Source organism: Salvia splendens, chromosome 19 (assembly GCF_004379255.2).
Source record: "Salvia splendens isolate huo1 chromosome 19, SspV2, whole genome shotgun sequence".
NCBI lineage: Eukaryota > Viridiplantae > Streptophyta > Magnoliopsida > Lamiales > Lamiaceae > Salvia > Salvia splendens.
In genome coordinates this window covers 3,257,813-3,279,576 of record NC_056050.1, presented here as the reverse complement: position 1 = coordinate 3,279,576, position 21,764 = coordinate 3,257,813, and the positions used below count along the sequence as shown (strand labels likewise).

Sequence of the window (21,764 nt, the reverse complement as noted above, 5' to 3'; positions counted from 1 at the left end):
GATCGATTAAAATTTTAAAATTCTCATCGTTGTGGACCTTGATTTGATATAATGGTTGGATTTTAACAATGACAAGTTTAAGAACAATATTATGATATACTTATTTGTCAATATTATTCTTTTAGAACATTTAAGTAAGATGAGGAATTCACCTTACCTCATAAATGCTTAGTGATCAATTATTTAAAAGCTTCATAATACACATAAAATGGTAGAAAAAAAATGTAAGTTATAGATAAACCATATTCCCCATCTAACCATTGATCCCTAACTATGGTTTATGATACCAAACATAATTGAAAAGACTATACCTAACCATATTCTCTATACCAAAAATACTTGAATGGAATAACATTAGCTTTATAAAAGAGCACCAACACAATGCATATGACCTAAGAATTAAGTTTTAACACAAGATTGCAGTTACAAACTCATATTCAATGCATCATTCTACAAAAGTTGATTGTCTAAATTGGAAAATATTCCTTGGGCATATATAGCCATTGGGATTGGCTGTGTCTTAATTTAGACTTTGGTCCAATTATTTGGGACCATCACACACGATTGTATACTTTGTCATTCATCTTTAGCAATTGAAACCTTCCTATTACCAATTTGGTATATTGGTGTGACACCACCGTCCAACGCCTAGTGATTGGCTTGGCTCAGCCAAGAAAACATCCACTTGAACCAATATATGGAGATTACATAATCCTCTAGTTACAATTGATGCATACTCTCACTTAACCAAGTTGGATGACTTGAACTATACTAGTTAGAGGTGAAACGTCTTACCAGCATGATGAATCGGCGAATTTTTGATGATGATGAATGCTCGTAAAAATAAATTACGACACAGAGAATTTTACGTGGTTCGATTTACTGAGGTAAATCTACGTCCACGGGGAGAAACAGGGGCAGGTTTGTATTGCTTGATCTGCGAATTACAGCTTACAACACAGACTTGCTATATGATTATTTCTCTAGAGAGATTCTAACCTCTTTCTATCAGATCTAAGTTCTATTTATATATTGAACTAAGATCGTGGCTTGCATCACCACCCTAAGTCGTGGATGTCGTGTAGGTCATGGCCTAAGATCGTGGCCTGAGTTGACGCCACGTGGTAGTGGGTGTGTTGGAAGTTGTGGAAATCCTGCATGGGTCCACTAACTCCTTGTTCGGTCGAATACTGAGACCGAACTGCTTTGGTTGCCGATCTGAGAGTAGAGCTTGATGCCGACCTGAGAGCAGAGCTTGATTGGTTGGCTTTTACCGAGCTGTAGGCTGAGGCCGAACTCTTTGGTAATGCCGAACTCCTCCGAACTCTTTGGTAATGCCGAACTCATACTCTTCCTTGGGCTTTGGGCTGATGGGCCGTCACTGCTGTTGGGCTTGTTTAGTTCGTACCCCATCACTACCCCCCCCGAAAGACGAAGTGAATCACTTCGGCGAAGCGAGTCACTTCGGCATTCTGGATAAAGGTACGGGGGAGGCTGACGTCAGGGGACGTGCCTTGCATGTGACTGCATTAAATGCGACAGTAAAATCCGGCCGTTGAATCCTGAAAAGGTGGGATTCGAAACGGTGCGACGATTTTGAAATCTTCGCCGAATCTGATAAATATGCTCTTTCTTCCTCATTTGAACACCTTTGCTGTTGCGTCTTCTATACTCTCTCTTTCTCGAGAAATTTTCTTCCGCTTTCCAGAGCTTCTTCAGACTTTCTTCACTTTCAAAAAGTAAGAAGAATGTCTTCTTCTTCTTCTTCGGTGTCGGGTAGCGGTAGGAAAGGGGATAAGGGGTCTTCTAGCCGGAAAGAATCCGGGGAGAAGACCGTAGAGTATTTTCACAGTATCTTGAGTAAGGATACTGTGATATCCCTTCACGAGAAATATTTTTTACCTGGGGGGAAGGCGGTGGTTCCCGACGATGATCATAGGGCTAACGACCCGCCGGAGGGTTATGCCACCGTTTACGAAGCCTGCTTAGAATGCGGGCTTCGTTTTCCTCTTCCCCCACCTTTTGTAGAGCTTCTTGATTTTTTTCAACTCCCTTTAGGTCAGGTGACTCCGAACTCTTGGAGGCACTTATCGGCTTTTGCTGCCGAACTGCGTAGGCTAGGGAGGGATTTGTCTCTGAAGGCGATCCTTAATTTTTTCCAGTTTAAAAGGAAGGGATCTTGGTTTTACTTGATCCCCTTACAGCCTTTTAGGGCCTTCTGCAAAACCAAGTGGCCGAAATGGCAAAACCGTTTCTTTTTTTATAATAGGACTTCGGCTCCGGGCTTTCCTTGGAGAAGGCCGAAGTCCGTGATTCCCCATCCTCGGTTAGAACCGTTGGCCGAGCTCGAGGGCGAGCTCAATAAGATTCCTATGATTAGGAAACAGTATTCGGAAACTGAGCTCGTCAAGGGCGACCTCGTGTTCAATATCTCGTCTTCGGACGAAGAGGCCGAGGGTGAGGATTTCTCTTTATCTTTATGCTCTACTGCTTTAACGAAGAAAACTAACCTTGTTTTCTTGCTTTTTGGCAGTGTTCATGCTGAACAAGGCTATCCGAAAGTCCTCCGAGCTTGAGGAGCCGGAGAGAGAGAAGGCTACCAGCTCGGCGCCTGATGCCGAGAAGAATCCGAAGAGGCAAAAGACCTCTTCGGGTCCAAAGAAGCCGGAGTCGACTTCGGCAAGTAGGAAGGGGAAGACCCAGAAGCCCCCGAGAGCGCCAGAGAAAGACGTGGTCTTGGCGCCTCCTTCGGAGCATATCTGTGAGCCATTTTTATGGCCCACGGACTTTGCCGAGGTGAATTGTCTTCTTGATTCTTTGGCTTGGCTTCTGTCCTGTATTTTTGGTGCCCTCTGTTGACTTTTTTCCTTATCCATTTTCAGAGGAACGATATGCTCTCCAAGCTCGTCGCCGTCGAACTCTCCAAAGCGTCCAACGACTATGCTGAGATGCAGAGGAAATTGGCGGCTGCTTGTCACCGGGCCGAGCAGGCCGAGGCAAACTTTGAGAAAGCCAGAGCTGCTAGGATTTCGGCCCAGGATGAAGCTCAGTTTGCCAAAAACCAGCTCGTCATCCAGCGAGAGCAGACGAAACGGAGTGATGCTGCCGCCGTGGTTGCCCAGGGGGAGGCTCTCCGTGTTTACACGGAGAAACTCTTTTTGAGTAGCCAGTTCTCGGCTTTTGTCGGTAGTCTGGTAAGGCTAATTGCCGATAAGGGCGAGCAGGGGGCCGACGTCGTACTGCCTCTGTACAGCCGAGAGATAGCAGCTCGGCTTCAGAATCTGCCGCTCCTTGAGGAGCTCGCTTCATCTTCGGTCCTGCTTTCTGCAGACCGAGTCCGGAGTTGTCGAGCTGATCGGGACGAGAACCTGGAGGCTATCTTTGCCTCCGTGGGACCCGTTTCACCCGCTTCGACTTACAACGGAGAGGGTGAGGCCGAGCCGCTGGAGCGGGAGGCCGAAGTCGAGCGAGCCGGGCATCCGGAGAAGGAAGCCGATCAGGAGGCGGAGGCGAGGCCGGCAGGAGGCGAGGCTGAGGCTGAGGTAGCCCAGGAGAAAGAAGCTGTACCAGACCGAGGAGCCGGAGACGAAGCTGGCGGAGTATGATTTCGTCTCCCTTCTCTTAGTCTAGTTTCTTCCTTGTAAAATGGCCTTGAAGCCCTAGTGTAAAAAATTTTCCTTGTGAATGAAAAATTCTCTACACTTGTCTTCGTATAGCTTTTCGTACTCGCCTTTATTCCTGTTGTATTTTACTATCTGCTCGGTACAGCTGCCGAACTAATATAGCTGCTTTGTACCCAAGGAGATGGAGATACTTCACTGGAAACGGCTGTACTCTTCGGCTTTGGACGAAGCTGAGAGAAGAGCTATAGCCGATCAGACGAAAAATGACGAGCTTCTGGCTCGTTTAGTGAAGCTGGATGCCGATATCAAGGATTTAGAGTCCGATAAGAAAGATCTGGAGGCCGAGCTGAATACGGCCATTGCTGAGAGGACTGCGTATGAGGATTACATCCATGTGCGCGGGGGAATGACCATATCAGATGTTCAGAGTCGAGTTGACGAACTGTGGGAGGAATATCATGTACTCCGTATGAACAATGTGCTGGAGAGCCCGGCTTGCCAACAAGTTGTGACATCACTGCGGCGTTGGGCTTCTCGGTACAACATTGTTCTTTCTCGGCGCCCCTCCATAGAAAGATTCCTTCGGCATATCGCGCCAACAGATGCTCGCACTCCAGATCAAACCTCTGGTTCCCTTGTTCAAAATCCTACTCCCAGCCAACAACAAACTCCGGAACAGCCGGAAACGTCAAGACGAGAACGGGCTCAGGAGCAACCGGAATCGTCAAGACAGGGACGGACTGAAATTCGCCGAGGAGTTGTGACTATGAGCGAGCAAGATCAGCAGATGCTTATTGCAGAGACTCTTCATCGCCGAGGTGTTAGGACTTCTCGGGCTCGGGGAAGAGGCGTTGGGTCGAGGATAGCATCTCGTCGACCTGCTTATTCTTCATCTGCTCGGAACAACCGAACTCGGCTTCCAGAGGATTTTGCAGATAGGTGGCTTAACTTCAGCAACCCTGGACAGTAGAATAGTCCTTTGTAATAGCGTAACGCCATCTGGTAGGGTAGCGGAGTTGTGTGCCGAACAAGATTTGAAAATGAAATTTTGTTTTTGTTTTCGCTTCTAACACTGTGTATTTACAGCTTAGCGAAAAAATTTCATCGTACTTGTCCTCGGTCTTATGAAGTAAACTTCTTTGACCGGACTTGTCTTTGGTCTGATGAAATAAACATCTTTGACCGGACTCGTCTTTGGTCTGATGAAATAAACATCTTTGACCGGACTCGTCTTTGGTCTGATGAAATAAACATCTTTGACCGGACTCGTCTTTGGTCTGATGAAATAAACATCTTTGACCGGACTCGTCTTTGGTCTGATGAAATAAACATCTTTGACCGGACTCGTCTTTGGTCTGATGAAATAAACATCTTTGACCGGACTCGTCTTTGGTCTGATGAAATAAACATCTTTTGACCGGACTCGTCTTTGGTCTGTGTTCTAATTTGGCGATTTTTGTCGCCGGGATCGAACTTTCCCTTGTCCTAATTCGGCGAGTTTTATCGCGTGGATCGGACTTTCCCAGTTAACCGAAGTGGTCTTATGCAGTAAACCTCTTTGACTAGACATGGTCGTCCTCGGTCTTATGAGGTAAACTGCTTTGACCGAACTTGGTCGTCCTAATTCGGCGAGTTTTATCGCATGGATTGGACTTTCCCTTGTTCTAATTCAGGCAAGTTTTATCGCGAGAATCGGACTTTTGTTGCAGTTCGTTTCAGACGAAGTGCTTGATTCTTAAGCAGAATTGTGGTCTTGTATCCTCTTTAGAAGCTTTGACACACAATCGTGGGCTTGTTGCAGCTCGTTTCAGACGAACTGCTTGTTTAAGCTGAATTGTGGTCTTGTATCCTCTTTAGAAGCTTTGACGCACAATCGTTGGCTTGTATGTTCTAAAAAGGGGATCAGCCTTTGAAGAACGAGATACCTCAGTTTTATTTGTAAGAGACGACACTCACATAGACAGACACAACGCACGTAGAGACAAGAACAAGTAAAAAACAAAGAAAACACATAAGACCGACTGACCGGACTGTCTCTTACAAATGGAACTTTTTGAGGTTGGAAACGTACCATGTTCGGGGTACTTGTGCTCCTGACGCGTGAGTCAATTTGTAAGACCCTTTGCCGAGGACTTCTGACACCCGATATGGACCTTCCTATGTGGGCTCGAGTTCGCCCAGCTTTTCTGCTCGGCTTACTTCGTTGTTTCTCAAGACGAGATCTCCCACTTGAAATTGCAGCTTCTTCACCCTTTGGTTGTAATACCGGGCTACTTGCTCCTTGTACTTGGCTGCTTTTAGGCAGGCCAATTCTCTTCTTTCTTCGGCAAGATCTAGTTCGGCTCTCAGTCCATCACCATTCATTTCTGAGGAGAAATTGAGTTCGGGGACTGGATATGCCGATCTCAACCGAATCACGGCTTCAGTGCCGTACACCATCGAGTTCGGCTCCGGTGTGACTTCGGTCATTTCGCCGGCCTCTGATTCCGGCTGCTGTGATTGCTATGCTTGATGGTGCCGAACTGATTGCTCGGCACTTTTAAGCGCAATCTGCGAACACACTTGCTCTTTTTCGATCACCTCGGATGACCGCTATCTCTCCTTTAGTGGAGAAGGTGTTCGGCGAGGATGCCTCTGATCGCTATGACCGGGCTTCTTTTTGTCTTCTCTGGATGAGCTGTCTAAAGACCGTTTTCGACGGTCTGCCTCATCGGCACGAGAAAACTTGTCCGCAATGTCCCACATCTCTTGAGCTGTTTGCGGACCGCACTCCACGAGCTTTCTGTAGAGAGCTCCGGGCAGGATTCCATTTTGGAATGCCGAAATGACAAGTAGATCATTGAGATTATCTACTTGTAGGCATTCCTTGTGGAATCTCGTCATAAAATCGCTGATCTTTTCGTCGCGACCTTGACGTATAGAAAGCAGCTGAGCCGAAGTGATCCGGGCTTCCGCTTTCTGAAAGAACCTCCTGTGGAAAGCATCCATTAGATCTCGGTAGGATCTAATGCTGCCTTGGGGGAGGCTATCGAACCACCTTCTTGCGTTCCCGATAAGCAGCTCGGGAAACAGCTTGCACATGTGGACCTCGTTGAGACCCTGGTTCGCCATGTTATATTGATAGCGTCCCAAGAAATCATGAGGATCCACGAGTCCGTCATAGGTCATCGACGGAGTTCGGTAGTTCTGTGGTAGGGAAGTTCGGGTAATATCGTCCGAGAACGGAGTCCTCAATGCTCCGTACATGGCGAACCCGACATTTCTTCGGTATGGAGGAGATGGAGTTCTCCTGTGATTCCGGTACCGAGGATTCTTTCTTCTGGAAGACATGATACTACTGCGGTAGTGACTGTCTCGTATGGAGGGAGAGGGAGAATCCGCCGTTTTCGCTTCCGGCTGCTTTTGGCTTCTCTGCAGGAAGGTTAAGAATTCCTCCTGCTTTTCAGCCAAAAACAGCTTGACAGCCTCGTTCAAATCGGGCTGCTGGGAAGACTCGGTGTGACGGCTTTTGGAGCGGCTTGTTCCTCCGCCATGAGAACTGGTGGTGGATTTATCCCTAGGCTGTTTTCCAGACCTATGGGATGGATTGGCTTCCTCCTGGTTCTCACGGGCAGGAATACGGGTACTCTGCGATCTGGTATGCATTTTTTGGGTTGAAAAAATGGTCAAAAATTCGCTTTATCACAAATTTGGTTCTCTGCTTCCCACAGACGGCGCCAGTGATGAATCGGCGAATTTTTGATGATGATGAATGCTCGTAAAAATAAATTACGACACAGAGAATTTTACGTGGTTCGATTTACTGAGGTAAATCTACGTCCACGGGGAGAAACAGGGGCAGGTTTGTATTGCTTGATCTGCGAATTACAGCTTACAACACAGACTTGCTATATGATTATTTCTCTAGAGAGATTCTAACCTCTTTCTATCAGATCTAAGTTCTATTTATATATTGAACTAAGATCGTGGCTTGCATCACCACCCTAAGTCGTGGATGTCGTGTAGGTCATGGCCTAAGATCGTGGCCTGAGTTGACGCCACGTGGTAGTGGGTGTGTTGGAAGTTGTGGAAATCCTGCATGGGTCCACTAACTCCTTGTTCGGTCGAATACTGAGACCGAACTGCTTTGGTTGCCGATCTGAGAGTAGAGCTTGATGCCGACCTGAGAGCAGAGCTTGATTGGTTGGCTTTTACCGAGCTGTAGGCTGAGGCCGAACTCTTTGGTAATGCCGAACTCCTCCGAACTCTTTGGTAATGCCGAACTCATACTCTTCCTTGGGCTTTGGGCTGATGGGCCGTCACTGCTGTTGGGCTTGTTTAGTTCGTACCCCATCACAGCAAAATATGCTTTGTCATGTAGTCAAAGTGCTTATATATATTCATCTCAACTTAGTTGAGTCATATTACTTTTCATGATTTCCAAACATAGTTGTGTTATTTCCCTTTATGAAAAAAAAACACAAAACATCTAATCACTCTTACTTTATAATTCTCTCTCATGCATTACTCCCTCTTATCTCTCGTATTTTATTTTATGTTTATTTTTCCATTTAATACAATTCTTCATCTCCATACCCAGAAGAAACATCTCAACTAAATTGGGATGGAGGGAGTATAAAGTAAGAACTATTTTCAACCATTAGCTAGCCTGTCAATTTAATCTAAAATTATGTGTTACTAAAGTTTTTAAAACAATCTCAACTTACCATTTTTGGAAACGAATAATTCATATTTGAGTGTAATTAACCAGTGAGAATAATTGAGGGATTTGCACATGAATTTTTTTTTGTAGTAAAATGATGGGTTGGGGAAAAGTCATGTCCCACTATATATAGAAGGGGAGATGGTCCATACCATGCATGCATACTTATATTTATGTAAAATCTTATTTTTATTTTGTAAGGAGATATACTTTGTCTTTTCATTCTTACTTCACACCTTTTCTTACATTAATTACATGGTTCATCAAATCAAGAAACTATAAGTGGCTACATTATTCGAATGAAAACTTTTAATCTTTTGTTCTTTTTCTATCTTTTTAACAAGAACCTTTAATCATTCATAGAATTAATCACGTTCTAATTAAAGACAAAAACCTAAGGTCCCAATATGTATGCATTTTTTTTCAAATTAGATTAGCAACGTACTTGCAGTATTATATAGTACTCCTACTCTATATTAACATATGTTTAATCTTAAATAATAAGCCATTAGCCTCAAAGAGATCCATGGTAGCATTCATACACGATAATGTCTTTTATATGTAATGATTTTAAAATAGTGCTCCCGCCGTCCCATAATAGGAGTCACATTTAGTGTTGACACGAGTTTTAAGAAATGTAAAGAATAGTGCATTGGAAAAGTTAGTGGAATATGATGTCCACTTTTTTATTTTAGTTTTATAATAGAATGTGAGTGAAGTGAGTTTAGTGGAATGTGATACCTACTTTTACCAATGAAATATGACTCTTATTGTGAGACGGATCGAAATGACAAAATGTGATTCTTATTATGGGACGGAGGGAGTAATGTTTTTTGTTTGAGATATATTATGATTTTTGTTGATAAAAAAATTGTTATATTTATAATAATCATCATTTATAATGAGAGGATTTTCTCATGATATTTTGATGATCATGAGTGGGCCATTTGGGGCCGAACTTTTCTCACACATGATTCCTTATTTTATAAAAATTCCATTTTTTTTAATAATTGAATTCAAAGTGTAAGTTCTTTTATTAAAAAATGTTTTTTTATAGTAATAAAATCTAAATTAAATTTCTTTTTTATAATTAATTTTAAAATGTAAATTCTATTTATTAAAAAATTGCTATCTAACTCTCAAACGAGACAACAGGCAAAATGAAGGGCAAAAACCACATAGTAAGCCAATCGATTGGAAGTCTGCCCAAACTATTTATTGAAGTAACATTTGCTTGTTTGAAGGGGCGGAGCCAAGAATTAAACTTAAGAGGGGCAAAAATATACATAAACAAATAATTTGAAGAATTAAGAAGGGGCATTTAGGAAGGAACTCAAAGAAATATTCATATTTAAAGAAAAATTAGTATAAAAGTAAAAGTTTGATGATGCTATATTTGCTCACCACTTGTGTCGATGAAAATTGAAAATTTGGGCACCATCGTCATTACTCTTATATCAAGGTGCTAGAAAAATCGTCATTTCTTGAACGTCAAATTATGTTTAAACTCTTGAAACGCCATCATATATTTCAAGCAGACTATGAAATTGCATAAAACATAGATATCCACGGCTTGCATGTCAAATTCTAAATGTGATTTGTTTATTAAAATTCTAGCTGTAATTAATAAGTAGAGTAACTGCGTATTAATAAAGTCTAACAGGACACTAATAATTTTTAACAAAAAACATATTAACTCTAATAAATTATAATTGAGTTCTGATTGAGATTTAATAAATATTAACTAAATAATAATAAATTCCAATTCAAGCCCTCATTAACCCATAATTACTACCCCTAATGAAAAATAGTCTCATCTTTATAATTTAGTTTTTCCAACAAAAGTAGTCATATTTTTATTCATAAAAACTTTCCCACAAATTTCTTCCCATTCTCTCTCCAATTTAACCTTTTTTTATTTTCTTTAATAATTGTGCATCAAAATTTGTGTCATCCATAAATGTCATTATTTTTTCGTTCACAAATAAAAGACATATTTTACTTTTTTATGACATCAGTCAATAAAAGACGCATTAACTTTTTTTCATTTTTGATAAGTGAACTTCACACTCCACTAACATATCATATTAAAACAAATATATAAAAATAAAACTATCGTTCCATTAACTTTTCACCTATTTCTATAAGGTCAAATAATTTCTTAAAATTGAATGTGTCTTTTATTTACAAATGGTGGGGGTGTTTTGTGACAAATATTAGGTATACGGTTCCACATAGGCCACGTATCACAATAACTTCTGCATTTTGTGTTTTGAGTGGTGGAATTGTCAGTAGCCATGATTCTTTACCAAATGGAATTGCCATATAGATTAAGATCAGAGCATCTACAACCGTGCTTTTGCCAGCGGCACGGTTATGGACCCGGCCCACTTTTTCTATCTGCTCTCTGGCAAGAGCACAACATCCACAGCTGTGCTCTTCCGCAAGGACGAGCACAATTAATTTAAAATTCAATTAAACAATAACATTTCCATAATAATAAAATTCATTTAAAAAACCTAAATAAAATTACAAATGACAAATAAAATAAAAACGACATAATTAAAATCCTAAAAATTAAAAATTACATAATTAAAATACTAAAAATAAAAAAAACACTTGTTGCCGAATTTCGCCCACATGTGTTTGATAAGGTCTTCTTGTAACTGAATGTGGGTTCGGGTATCGCGCATTGTGTGCCTTGTCTCGATCCTCTGGCCAACCTTCGTATGCTCACCTCGGCGTGGGGGAGACCTCGCTGTTGAGCTTCCGGCTTCATCCTCGTCGTAGAAGCTAGCCGCCCTCGGCCCTTCGTCGGCTATAATCATGTTGTGTAAGATAATACACGTGAATATGATGTCGGCGATATTATTCACGTACCACAGCCGAGCCGGGGCCTTCACAATGTTGAACCAGGCTTGAAGGACCCCGAAGGCTCTTTCGACGTCTTTCCGCGCGGACTCTTGACGCTGCGCAAAAAGAACCCGTCTCGGGTCGTGCGGGTTGTGGAGCGTCTTCACGAAAGTCGACCACCTTGGGTAGATACCATCGGCGAGATAGTAACCCATGTGGTATGTATTTCCGTTGATGGTGAAGTCGATCGTCGGTGCTACACCATTCATCACATCATTGAAGAGTGGTGAAGAATAGAGCACGTTCAAGTCGTTGTTGGATCCGGCAACGCCGAAATATGCATGCCAAATCCATAGGCGGTAGTCGGCGACCGCCTCAAGGATAAGTGTTGGGTCGCCGCCTTTGTGACCGCTTAAGTGTTGCCCCCTCCAAGCATTCGGGCAATTCTTCCACCTCCAATGCATGCAGTCAATGCTGCCAAGCATTCCGGGAAAGCCATGGACTGATTCGTGAAGACGAAGCAACCGTTGGCAATCATCGGTGCTGGGTGCCCGAAGGAATTCATCCCCGAAAGCTGAACGAACGCCCTCGCAAAAATTCTTTAGACAAAGGATTCCAGTGGACTCACCGATATGCAAATACTCGTCGAAGATGTCGGCCGTTTGCCCAGTAGCGAGTTTGTCGGATGGCACACGTACACTTCTGCAACGCCGTGATACTTCGCCGGCCGGCTGCATCTGGACCTGTTTGGAATAATGGCACACGTGCGGACAATGTGTTGACAATTCGCATGAACAAGCGCTTTGACATGCGAAAACGGCGCCTGAAGTAATCAGCCGGAAACCGCGGCTGGTCAGCAAAGTAGTCGGCAACGAGCCTTTCATGGGCTCCTTCCCGGTTACGATGGATGTAGCGGCGATTTGATCTAGTTCGTTGAGGAGGAGGAGCGGGGCTATTCGCCGAGACATATGCTTCGTAAGCGGCACGATGTTGTTCATAGTATTCTTGTTCTTCGCGCTCCGCTTCCGCCATGAGATGAGTGAAATCCATTTGAGGTTTTGAGTGAGAGATGAATGTGTTGATAGTTTGTATGAGGATTATGAATGAGAGATGAATGAGAGATGATTTGATGTGATAAATGGATGATGGATGTGTGTATTTATAGATGATTTTGGAAAAAAAAATAAAAAAAAATTCAGAAAAATTCAGAAAAACGGCAATATTTTTTGGGATTGGGAATTTTTTTTATCATTATTTATAATTAAAAAACGAATTTTAAAATAAAAAATATATATATTCAAAGGCAACGGCTATGCCGTTGCCCAATCGTAAGCCGCCGCGTCGCCTGCTCGCTGGCACGGTGCGAGCGCAGCGGCGGCGAGCCTCGTCCTCGCCGCTGGCACGGACGGCGGACAGCTCCCCCACCACCGTTGCAGATGCTCTTAGACTGAACAAGAAGGTGATCTCTCCCCACACCATGTGCAATTTCAACACAATTTGATGTGATCTTCCAATTAGGATATGCACTTTACAAAATTAACTTCTCAATTTCATTTTCATTGCCGAGTGCAGAAAAATATACTACTCCACCAACTAGAGGTTAATCAAGCTTTTTACTAGTAACTTTAAAAGTACTAAAAAAGATACCTAATTAATCATCCAAACAATATCGTTTTAATGTGTTGATTTGTCGTCTAAACACTAATTTTATCATGTTATCTCCACATAGGTTTTAATTTGCTAGAATACTTGATTGTGAGATATTGACTATACACTAATTTAATGTATGTTTTACCATATTCAAAGTAAGTACTATGACCGGAGTTAACCTATAATTGCGGTATTTTCAAAATTTTTATAATAAATATTTGAAAATTCAAAAAGCCACATACCATATTTTGGAATTATGATTAATATTTTACGTCAAATTTCCAAAAAAATGGAGTATACGATTTTTTAAAATGCTAGTAATTTTCTACAATAATCATTTTAAATTTTGTAAATTGATTATTAAAATAATTGAATACATGATCTCATCAGGCCATAATCATTAAGGATAGAGGAATCTCTAGCTATTGTCCAATCATTTATATCTCTTTCCATTAAAAAGTGGTACTAGACCTACCCTTTAAGTGAAATAATTCCAAGGTAAAAACGAAGAAATTCTGCATGTTATGGACGTGGTAGCAGTTTTTCTAGCTGATAACATTAAATACTATGTAGTAGTACTATAATTAAAAAATATGTATATTTCTTGTTAAAATTAATGTATGTTTATAATAATACTATTCATTTATCGTGTATTTAATGTACAATATATACCTTACATTCTAGCTAGCAAGGGAGTAGTAATTTTTAGCATTGATCAAATTGATTGGTCACATTATTCTAAAAATAACCAAACAAGATATAGATTTTTTGCCCCTCCAATTTATGGGTTTTCTCTAACCAGTAAAAATGTTTTTGTTACGTAAACTTACAATTAGCAGTACATTTTAGGCTTTGAGAAAATTATATATTACAATCTTAATTGTTTTCCAGCTATATCTTGCATTGAATTTGAATTGTGCAGACCGTCAATAAGATTATTTTGCACTGATAATTTATCCGTAAATACTTTAAGACATACTCACATATTGAAACCCAAATAATAAATTAATGAAGCCATCCTAAACTAATGTTATATTGTGATTAATGTTGCTAAGCGACTTACGATTTAGTATTTCTTCTACGTTTAATTTGGATTGGGAACAAATTTTAGTTAAGTTAGGATTTATACAAGGACAAATTAACGAATTAATTTTAGCTTATCATTATCAAAAGTATATAGCACAATTTAGGTGGTGATGTTTGCACGCAAAGGTTTAAATGAGTCATATACCTACCTACTACAAATTATTTGGATGATCGTTCAATTGCTAAATTAACGATACGAGGATATATTTATTAAAAATAATAAGTTTATCATAATTAATGTTAGTACCTTATCTCGCATACTTAACTCAACTCACACACAAAAAACAATCAATCGCTAATAATAGTACTATTGTTAAAAATAGTGATATTGATAATAATCTATTACAAAAACTTAAATTAAACTCAAATAGAATTTGAAGCATTGCCCCCCCCACATTGTTGCAAATTCTGTTTAAATTTTGAACTGTTGCAGTTAAAACCAAACTTTACAATTTGTTGCAAGTTAATTAAATTATCTAAATTCTACGACTAATAGTTAATTGATGCGTTATACTCCCTCCGTCCCATATGCACACTTTTTTTTAGTATGTCCCATAAGAATATGCATTTTTAAAATTTAAAAAATATTTTCTCTTTAATAAGGTGAGACTCATTCTAACTAACAATATTTTAATTATTTTTTCTTTCTACTTTTCTCTTATTTTACCAATTGTGTATTAAAACTCGTGTCCAACCAAAAATGCATATTTTTATGGGACGGATGGAGTAACTTATAAGTACAAGGTTTCGTGTCACATCAGATAATCAGTTATCGTAAAACTAAAAAAGTCTAACTATCTACAAATTGTAAAATTGTTTCCTAAATTAGTTATACATTTAATATTAGTTCCTAATAAAAGAAATGAACTTCAAATTATAGTAGTAGTATATCTTTTAGATCTCTGATCTCAAAAGTATCATTTTATATCTCTAAAGAATCATTAATCACATTTCAATTATTGTCCTTATTTTTTTTTTCATTTTACACTTGAATTATTTAAGGACATACTTAATCTAAATTTATTACTCCTTGTCCATTTTTTTTTCATTTTAACCTTGTCCATTAAAATGAATCATTTCATTTTAATAATTCAAACCTAACATATACAGTATTATTTTTTAATTTCAATTTATACAAAAAAATAATGTGCATCTATACGTGAAGATAATAAGTACACACGTTACATTTTTTAGAAAATATTACGGCATATATTTATAATTTTATATATTTCAGATAATATCATGTACACAAAACTTTTACACAACATAGAAATTGTTCAGTCTAATATTACTAACAGAATAAAGTTTTTAGTAAAAGAAGTTATGCTAAAAGACAATAGAGGATCTGCTAGCGATATAACAATATTCGGTGCAATGTTCTGTTTTTATTTTATTTATATATAACGGCCTCAGTTTATTTTCACATGAACCAAGTCTGTACATATAAAATTATCTTCACTACACACATTTTATTTCTTAAAAAATTAATTATTCGAAGAAATACTTAAACTAACTCACACATTTTACACCCAAAAGAAACCTCCATGAAATAAATTATCTACACAATTAAGATCTAAAACATAAAATGATTCGATGATCTAAAAATATAAAAGTTATGCATGTTTTTCCACATATAGTCCAAATTGCTTTAAATTTCCACCAGAAATTCAACATTAGTCGGTAGAAAATACAGTTTTTCAGGCATACACACAAAAATACACATAGTAAAAAACATACATGCATGCCACGTTCCCAAAATACATAGTACATTATACATACATACATATATAGAGCTTTGGCCGGTTTGGATAAAGACATTCTGCTTCATAAACCGCAGCAAAAAAGTTGTTTCAAATTGGCTCTATATATATCACCCCTCATCAAAACTAACTCTCTTTATCTATTCTTCAATTCCATTTTAACATATTTTTCCTCTCTAAAATATGAGTCAAGCCAAAGCCTTGCATTTGGTGTTTGGAGTTCTTGGTAACATTTATTTCTTCTTAATTCCATTTTTTTTGCTTTAATTTTGCTTGATGAAGTCTGTTTTTTTTTGTTTTAGGAAATGCTACTGGTTTGTTTTTGTTTCTCTCTCCCTCGTGAGTAAATTCTCAACACATTTTTATTCATTTATTATGAATTACTCCCTCCGTCCCACATAATTTGGGACACTTTGACCGGGCACGAGTTTTAAGAAATGTAATGAAAAGTGAGTTGAAAAAATTAGTGGAATGTGAGTCCTACTTTTATATATTAGGAGTATGAATGAGTTAGTGGAATGTGGGGTCCACTACCAAAAATGGTAAAAGTGAAGTGAGACAAATTATGTGGGACGGCCAAAAATGGAAAACTGGTTCAAATTATGTGGGACGGAGGGAGTACTATTATATTGTGTTAATTATTTTTTGGGGAAATTACTATAAATGTAGGGTTACTTTCAAGAGGATCATCATGAACAAATCAACTGAGCAATTCTCAGGCATTCCATATGTTATGACATTGCTCAACTGTTTGCTTGCTGCTTGGTATGTACTACAGTACTTGATTTTTAATTTTTAATTCCAAAATTAAAAAAATTGCATACTAATACTACTACTACCATTTTCTTGGAATTCTCTATTTTAAAGTTATGCATAAATAAAATGCAGGTATGGGTTGCCTTTTATATCACCAAACAATTACTTGGTTTCAGCAATAAATGGGACAGGAGTAGTGATTGAGTCAGTTTATGTCCTAATATTTCTTGTATATGCTCCTAAGAAGGAGAAAGGAAGAATCATGGCTCTTCTCTTTGTAATTCTTGCTATATTTTCCACTGTTGCTTTGGTCTCTATTTTTGCCCTCAAACAGGAGAAGAAAAGGCAGTTGTTTTGTGGTTTTGCTGCCACTGTTTTCTCCATCATAATGTATGCTTCTCCTCTCTCAGTCATGGTATGTATCATCCTTCTCTCTCTCTCTCTCTTAATTAAATTCAGTTTATATAATTGAATTAATGAAATTGTTTTGGATGAGCAGAGAATGGTAATCAAAACCAAAAGTGTAGAATATATGCCATTTCTCTTGTCACTGTTTGTCTTCCTATGTGGTACTTCATGGTTCATTTATGGCCTCATTGGTAACGACAAGTTTCTCTATGTGAGTACATTTTCTTTTACTTCTTTTGCTACCTCTAATAAACAGTTATTTTTAGTTGAGTATGATAATAATCTGATCAATTTTCAAAAATAAATGTTGCAATTTATTTGGACATAAATATATTGCAGATTCCTAATGGATTTGGGTGTTTTTTGGGAGCAATGCAATTGACTTTGTATGGCATCTACCGCAAGAACAAAGATGAAGTCAAGAAGCCCACAGTCGATGGGAATTTAGAAATGGGCCTTGCAGATTCTCACCAGCCCAAGAAGCCAGCCTATACCAAAAATGGCAAGCCTTAACATTTCAATAAAAAGAAAAAGAAAAAAAAAAGAGGGGGATGAGAAAAAGATAAATCCCCACTTATTATTATAGGGGGAGTTTAATTAGTATGAGTTTATCATTGGTAGAAATGAATGTAATAGTTTCATTTGAGTTAACATGTAAGTGTGTTCTTCTTAACCATGTTAGAGGACTTTATTTGTATCTTGGTTTCAACTTTCAAGATATGTAATTCCAGCGCTATGAAATATTTATATGTATGTAATGATCCCAAGCTTATTACACATATAAATGTCACAATTAATCTATGTTAAGAATAATTTTATAAATTTCTAAAATTAAAACGTATGAATTAATTATTAGATGGTAAAAGACCACTCCACTAAACTTGTTTAAAATGGGCATCTTTGAGCGGTCCATAGTATTTATTTTGGTAAATAACCTAAATTTATAATTTCAATTTGTTCCTTTACGCTTTAATATAATTAAGGTCTTATATTCAAAAAAATATCTAGTTATTACATAGACAAGAGAAATAATACTATTATTACTTAAAATGAGCGTGATTTTCCAAATTATTTATTTAAATGAGCGGATTTTTTTCCTAAATTCGTTCCAATCTGTGTTTTAATTTTGGAGACAAAAGTAATTTCAACAAGAAAATATTGAAGTAATTAATTGTTGGAACAATAAAAAAAGAAAAATAGCAATCGTCGACGGTGGGAGAGAGAAGACTGATTTGGGTTTTTTTTCCCTATTTTGTGCAATTTGGAGACAATTGAGAGAGAAGCATCGATAAGTGGAGGGCCAACATATTAAGAAAAGAGAAAATGAGAGTTGGGCTGAAGTTGGGGGCCTCTATTATCTTGGGAGATTTGGGCTTATGAACAACTAGTGTTGGGCTGCTCTAATTAAGCTACTTAAGCCAGGTTAAGTGTTTTGGGCCAGCGAGTATAATCAAAGTCACGGGCCAAAATAAATCGAAGAGGGAGAAGAGCAGTTGGGCTGGATGGAATTAATTTATAAGGAAGTTTGGGTTGTAAATTAATTTGGTTTTGAGCTGTAATTCTAATTAAGTTCTTAGGGCATCCGCAGTGGTGCGGATGTCCCGGCGGAATTCCCCGCAGAATTCCCAAAAACACCTTCTGCCACGTCATAAGGACTTCTCACTGCACTGCCACGTCATACGGACTTCCCACTGCACAGTGGCGGACTTCCCCTGCGGAATTCCAGACGGAATTCCCATATTCAAAAAAATCACCAATTCACAAATTAAACAATTTTCGGAAGTAAACAATTTACGTAATTAAAATTTTGACGAAAATAAGGAAAAAATTCCATTAAAATAAGAAAAGTACATTTCACCAAATAAAAAAAAATACAGTTCAATAATTAAAAACTACATCAACGACGACCCATACACTGCCACACTTCTTCAATAATATCGTTCTGGAGTCGAACGTGGGCTTGTTTTTTGCGCATGTCGGCAAATGCACGGACTCGATCGACGTTGTCATGGGGAATCCCCATGCGTACATTGCTAGTGGTCACGCCGTGGCTTGGACCCGCAGCATCAGCATCAGCATCATCATCATCATTGGCACAATCGGTCAGTGCTGGACCTTCATCTTCGACGATTATGTTGTGCATGATAATATATGCGTACATGATGTCAGCGATGCTGTCAACGTACCACAGCCGTGATGGACCCTTCACTGCCGCCCATCGAGCCTGGAGCACACCATTTCCCGCTCCACATCCTTGTGCGCTACCTCCTGACGTTGCGCAAAGTATACCTTCTTCGCATCCGTTGGGCATCTGATCGTCTTTACAAAGACGGGCCACATCGGGTATATCCCCTCCTCCAAATAATAGTCCATGTTGTGCTTGTTGCCGTTGGCGACGAAGTTGACGGTAGGACCGACTCCCATGCACTGGTCGTTAAAAAGGGGCGACGACTGGAGGACGTTGATGTCGTTGTTCGACCCGGCTACTCCAAAATAGGCATGCCATATCCACAACCGGTAGTCAGCTACCGCTTCAAGGATCATCATGGGATTCTTGGCCTTGAAACCCGTAGTGTACATCCCTTTCCATGCAGCAGGGCAGTTCTTCCATTCCCAGTGCATACAATCTTTGCTGCCCAACATCCCCGGGAAGCCGTGCTGAGACCCGTGCATATCCAGCAGAGCCTGACAATCTTCGGGGGTAGGCTTCCGAAGATACCTATCCCCGAATATCTCCCTAATGCCCTGACAAAAATACTTCAGGCAGTCGCGGCGATGTGGAGGTACTCGTCGAACATGTCTGCCGCATTTCCGTACGCCAACTGCCTGAGTGCGGCAGTGCACTTCTGAATCGGCGTGTGGCCGGGTTTACCCTATGCATCCTCCCGCACCCTGAAATACCTGTATCGACGCTCCAAAGCGCCAACGATACGCATAAACAGAGGCCGCTGTATCCTAAACCGTCGCCGGAATAGAGTCTTCCCAAACCGTGGCACGGCGCAAAGTAGTCCTCGTACAACCGACGGTGGGCAGCGAGGTGGTCGCGGGGTACTATAGTGCGACGATGGATGGGTCGAGGCACCGCCGGCGCCGAGGCCTCTTGTTCCTCCCTCGCCGCGGCCTCCCGTACACGTGCCCAAATCGGAGCCATTACGTCTTCATGATGGCTACTACCACTACCACTACCGCTACTACTACCAGCCATTACAATTATATAAAAGAAGTTTAAAGAGAGAGAAACTTGTTCAAACAAGTGGTGTGAAATGAAACGAAGTTCAACGAGCGGTATATATAGACATTACAAAAAAACGAAATAAAGCGGAATTCCGCGGGAGTCGACGCAATGGCGGACGTCCCCGCAGAATTCCGCTTAACGCCACGGACCTGCAACGTCCTCAGGCGAATTCCGTATCCGTGGCGGGTATGCCTAATGGCGGACGTCCGCGACGGAATTCCGGGACGTCCGTGGGAATTCTGCGCGGAAGTCCGCCATTGCGGATGCTATTAGGCCATGATTAATTAAGGACATGCATTCCTATAAGTATATGAATTTCTCGAGTCTTATTAGTACGTTATTTGCTTTGAAAGGCAATCTCTGCAAGTTAAAGGAGGAGTGAGGAATATTCAAGTCAAAGAGTTTTAAGCGAATGAGGTAAACTTTCTATTAAAATTACAGTTTCTACGAAAGTATTTTATCGGCTTTCTACTTAAGATATGATGTTACGTGCGAGCTTCCTATTTATTGTGCAATTTTATGAAAAGTGCTATTTACATAAAGTGAATGTTATGTGATTTATATTATATGAATTTATGTGTTGCTTTACGGGTGCTCATGAACTGTTAGCCTTTGTCAATTTTGTGTTCAGCTTTTGATAAAACAAAAATGAGTTTTGTTTCAAATATGTTTATGAGAAAAATGAAGTTTTGAAAGTTATGTCAAAGCCATATTTAGGGGTGAGCAAAAAATTCAGAAACTGAATATCCGAACCGAACCAAATCAAAATTTTAAAATTCGGTTTGGTTTTTTCGGTTTTTCGATTAGGTTCGGTTTTGAAAATACAAAAATTTTGGTTTTTTGATTCGGTTTGGTTCGGGCTGAAAAAAAAAACAAAAAGCCGAATTACTATATTTTAAATAATATTATATATATATATATATTCTATTAATTTAATATATTATATTATATAATATATATATATATATATATATATTTTCTTTTAATATATTCTACTATATAATAGTATATATTAATTTTATATTATATATATTCTATTAGTATATATAAAATAAATAAATAAATATAATATATATATATGTTTTTTTTTTCAATTTTTCGGGTTTTTTGGTTTGTTCGGTTTTGTTCGATTTTCAGTTTTTCGATTTCGGTTTTTTGGTTTTTCGGGTTCGGTTCGGTTTGGGTTTTGAACTAAATTCGATTTTTTTAGTTTTGGTTCGGTTTGGGGAAAAAACCGAACCGAAACCAGAATGCTCACCCCTAGCCATATTTTGTTTTGAACTTTGTCTATCTGTTTGTCTAGCAAGGGCAACATCCCTACTAGACCAGCTCAGTTTTAGTTGAATTTGAGTTTGTAAGTGGGATGAGCTCATACATTCCGGTTCACCAGGAGTTAGTTCAGTTTTATTGAATTCGGGTTTGTAAGTGGGATGAGCCCATACATTCCGGTTCATTAGGAGTTAGTTCAGATACTGCATATGTTCCAGGATAATAGGTCGACGGATCGCTTTTGATAAAGAAAAAGAAAAATGATTTTGTGTTCTCGGATCTTTTACTTAAAACCCCAAGTTCGCTCAGGAGCAGTGGCTTCACAAAACCAGTTTTCAGTAAAATATATTTCGGCACGTGTCCACTGAGTACACCAAGTACCCAACCTTGCATATGTTTTAAAAATGTGCAGGTTGAGCAGT

General features: G+C 39.3%; 1 protein-coding gene across 1 annotated transcript; it reads left to right on the top strand.

The window, feature by feature from the left end:
* Positions 1-15,751: 15,751 nt before the first annotated feature.
* LOC121778552 (bidirectional sugar transporter SWEET1-like) lies at positions 15,752-17,591 on the top strand. The gene is made up of 6 exons (XM_042175925.1): positions 15,752-15,900; positions 15,977-16,013; positions 16,344-16,439; positions 16,563-16,845; positions 16,930-17,049; positions 17,178-17,591. The coding sequence occupies exons 1-6, from the start codon at positions 15,858-15,860 to the stop codon at positions 17,349-17,351; spliced, it is 753 nt and encodes a 250-aa protein (XP_042031859.1). The 5' UTR covers positions 15,752-15,857; the 3' UTR covers positions 17,352-17,591.
* The last annotated feature ends 4,173 nt before the right edge of the window (positions 17,592-21,764 follow it).

Bases quoted from the DNA above. Each gene is read 5' to 3' on its own strand.
- LOC121778552 (XM_042175925.1), top strand. From the start codon at position 15,858: ATGAGTCAAGCCAAAGCCTTGCATTTGGTGTTTGGAGTTCTTG. The intron at 16,846-16,929 runs GTATGTATCATC...TTGGATGAGCAG, and splicing joins CTTCTCCTCTCTCAGTCATG to AGAATGGTAATCAAAACCAA. The intron at 17,050-17,177 runs GTGAGTACATTT...AATATATTGCAG, and splicing joins GTAACGACAAGTTTCTCTAT to ATTCCTAATGGATTTGGGTG.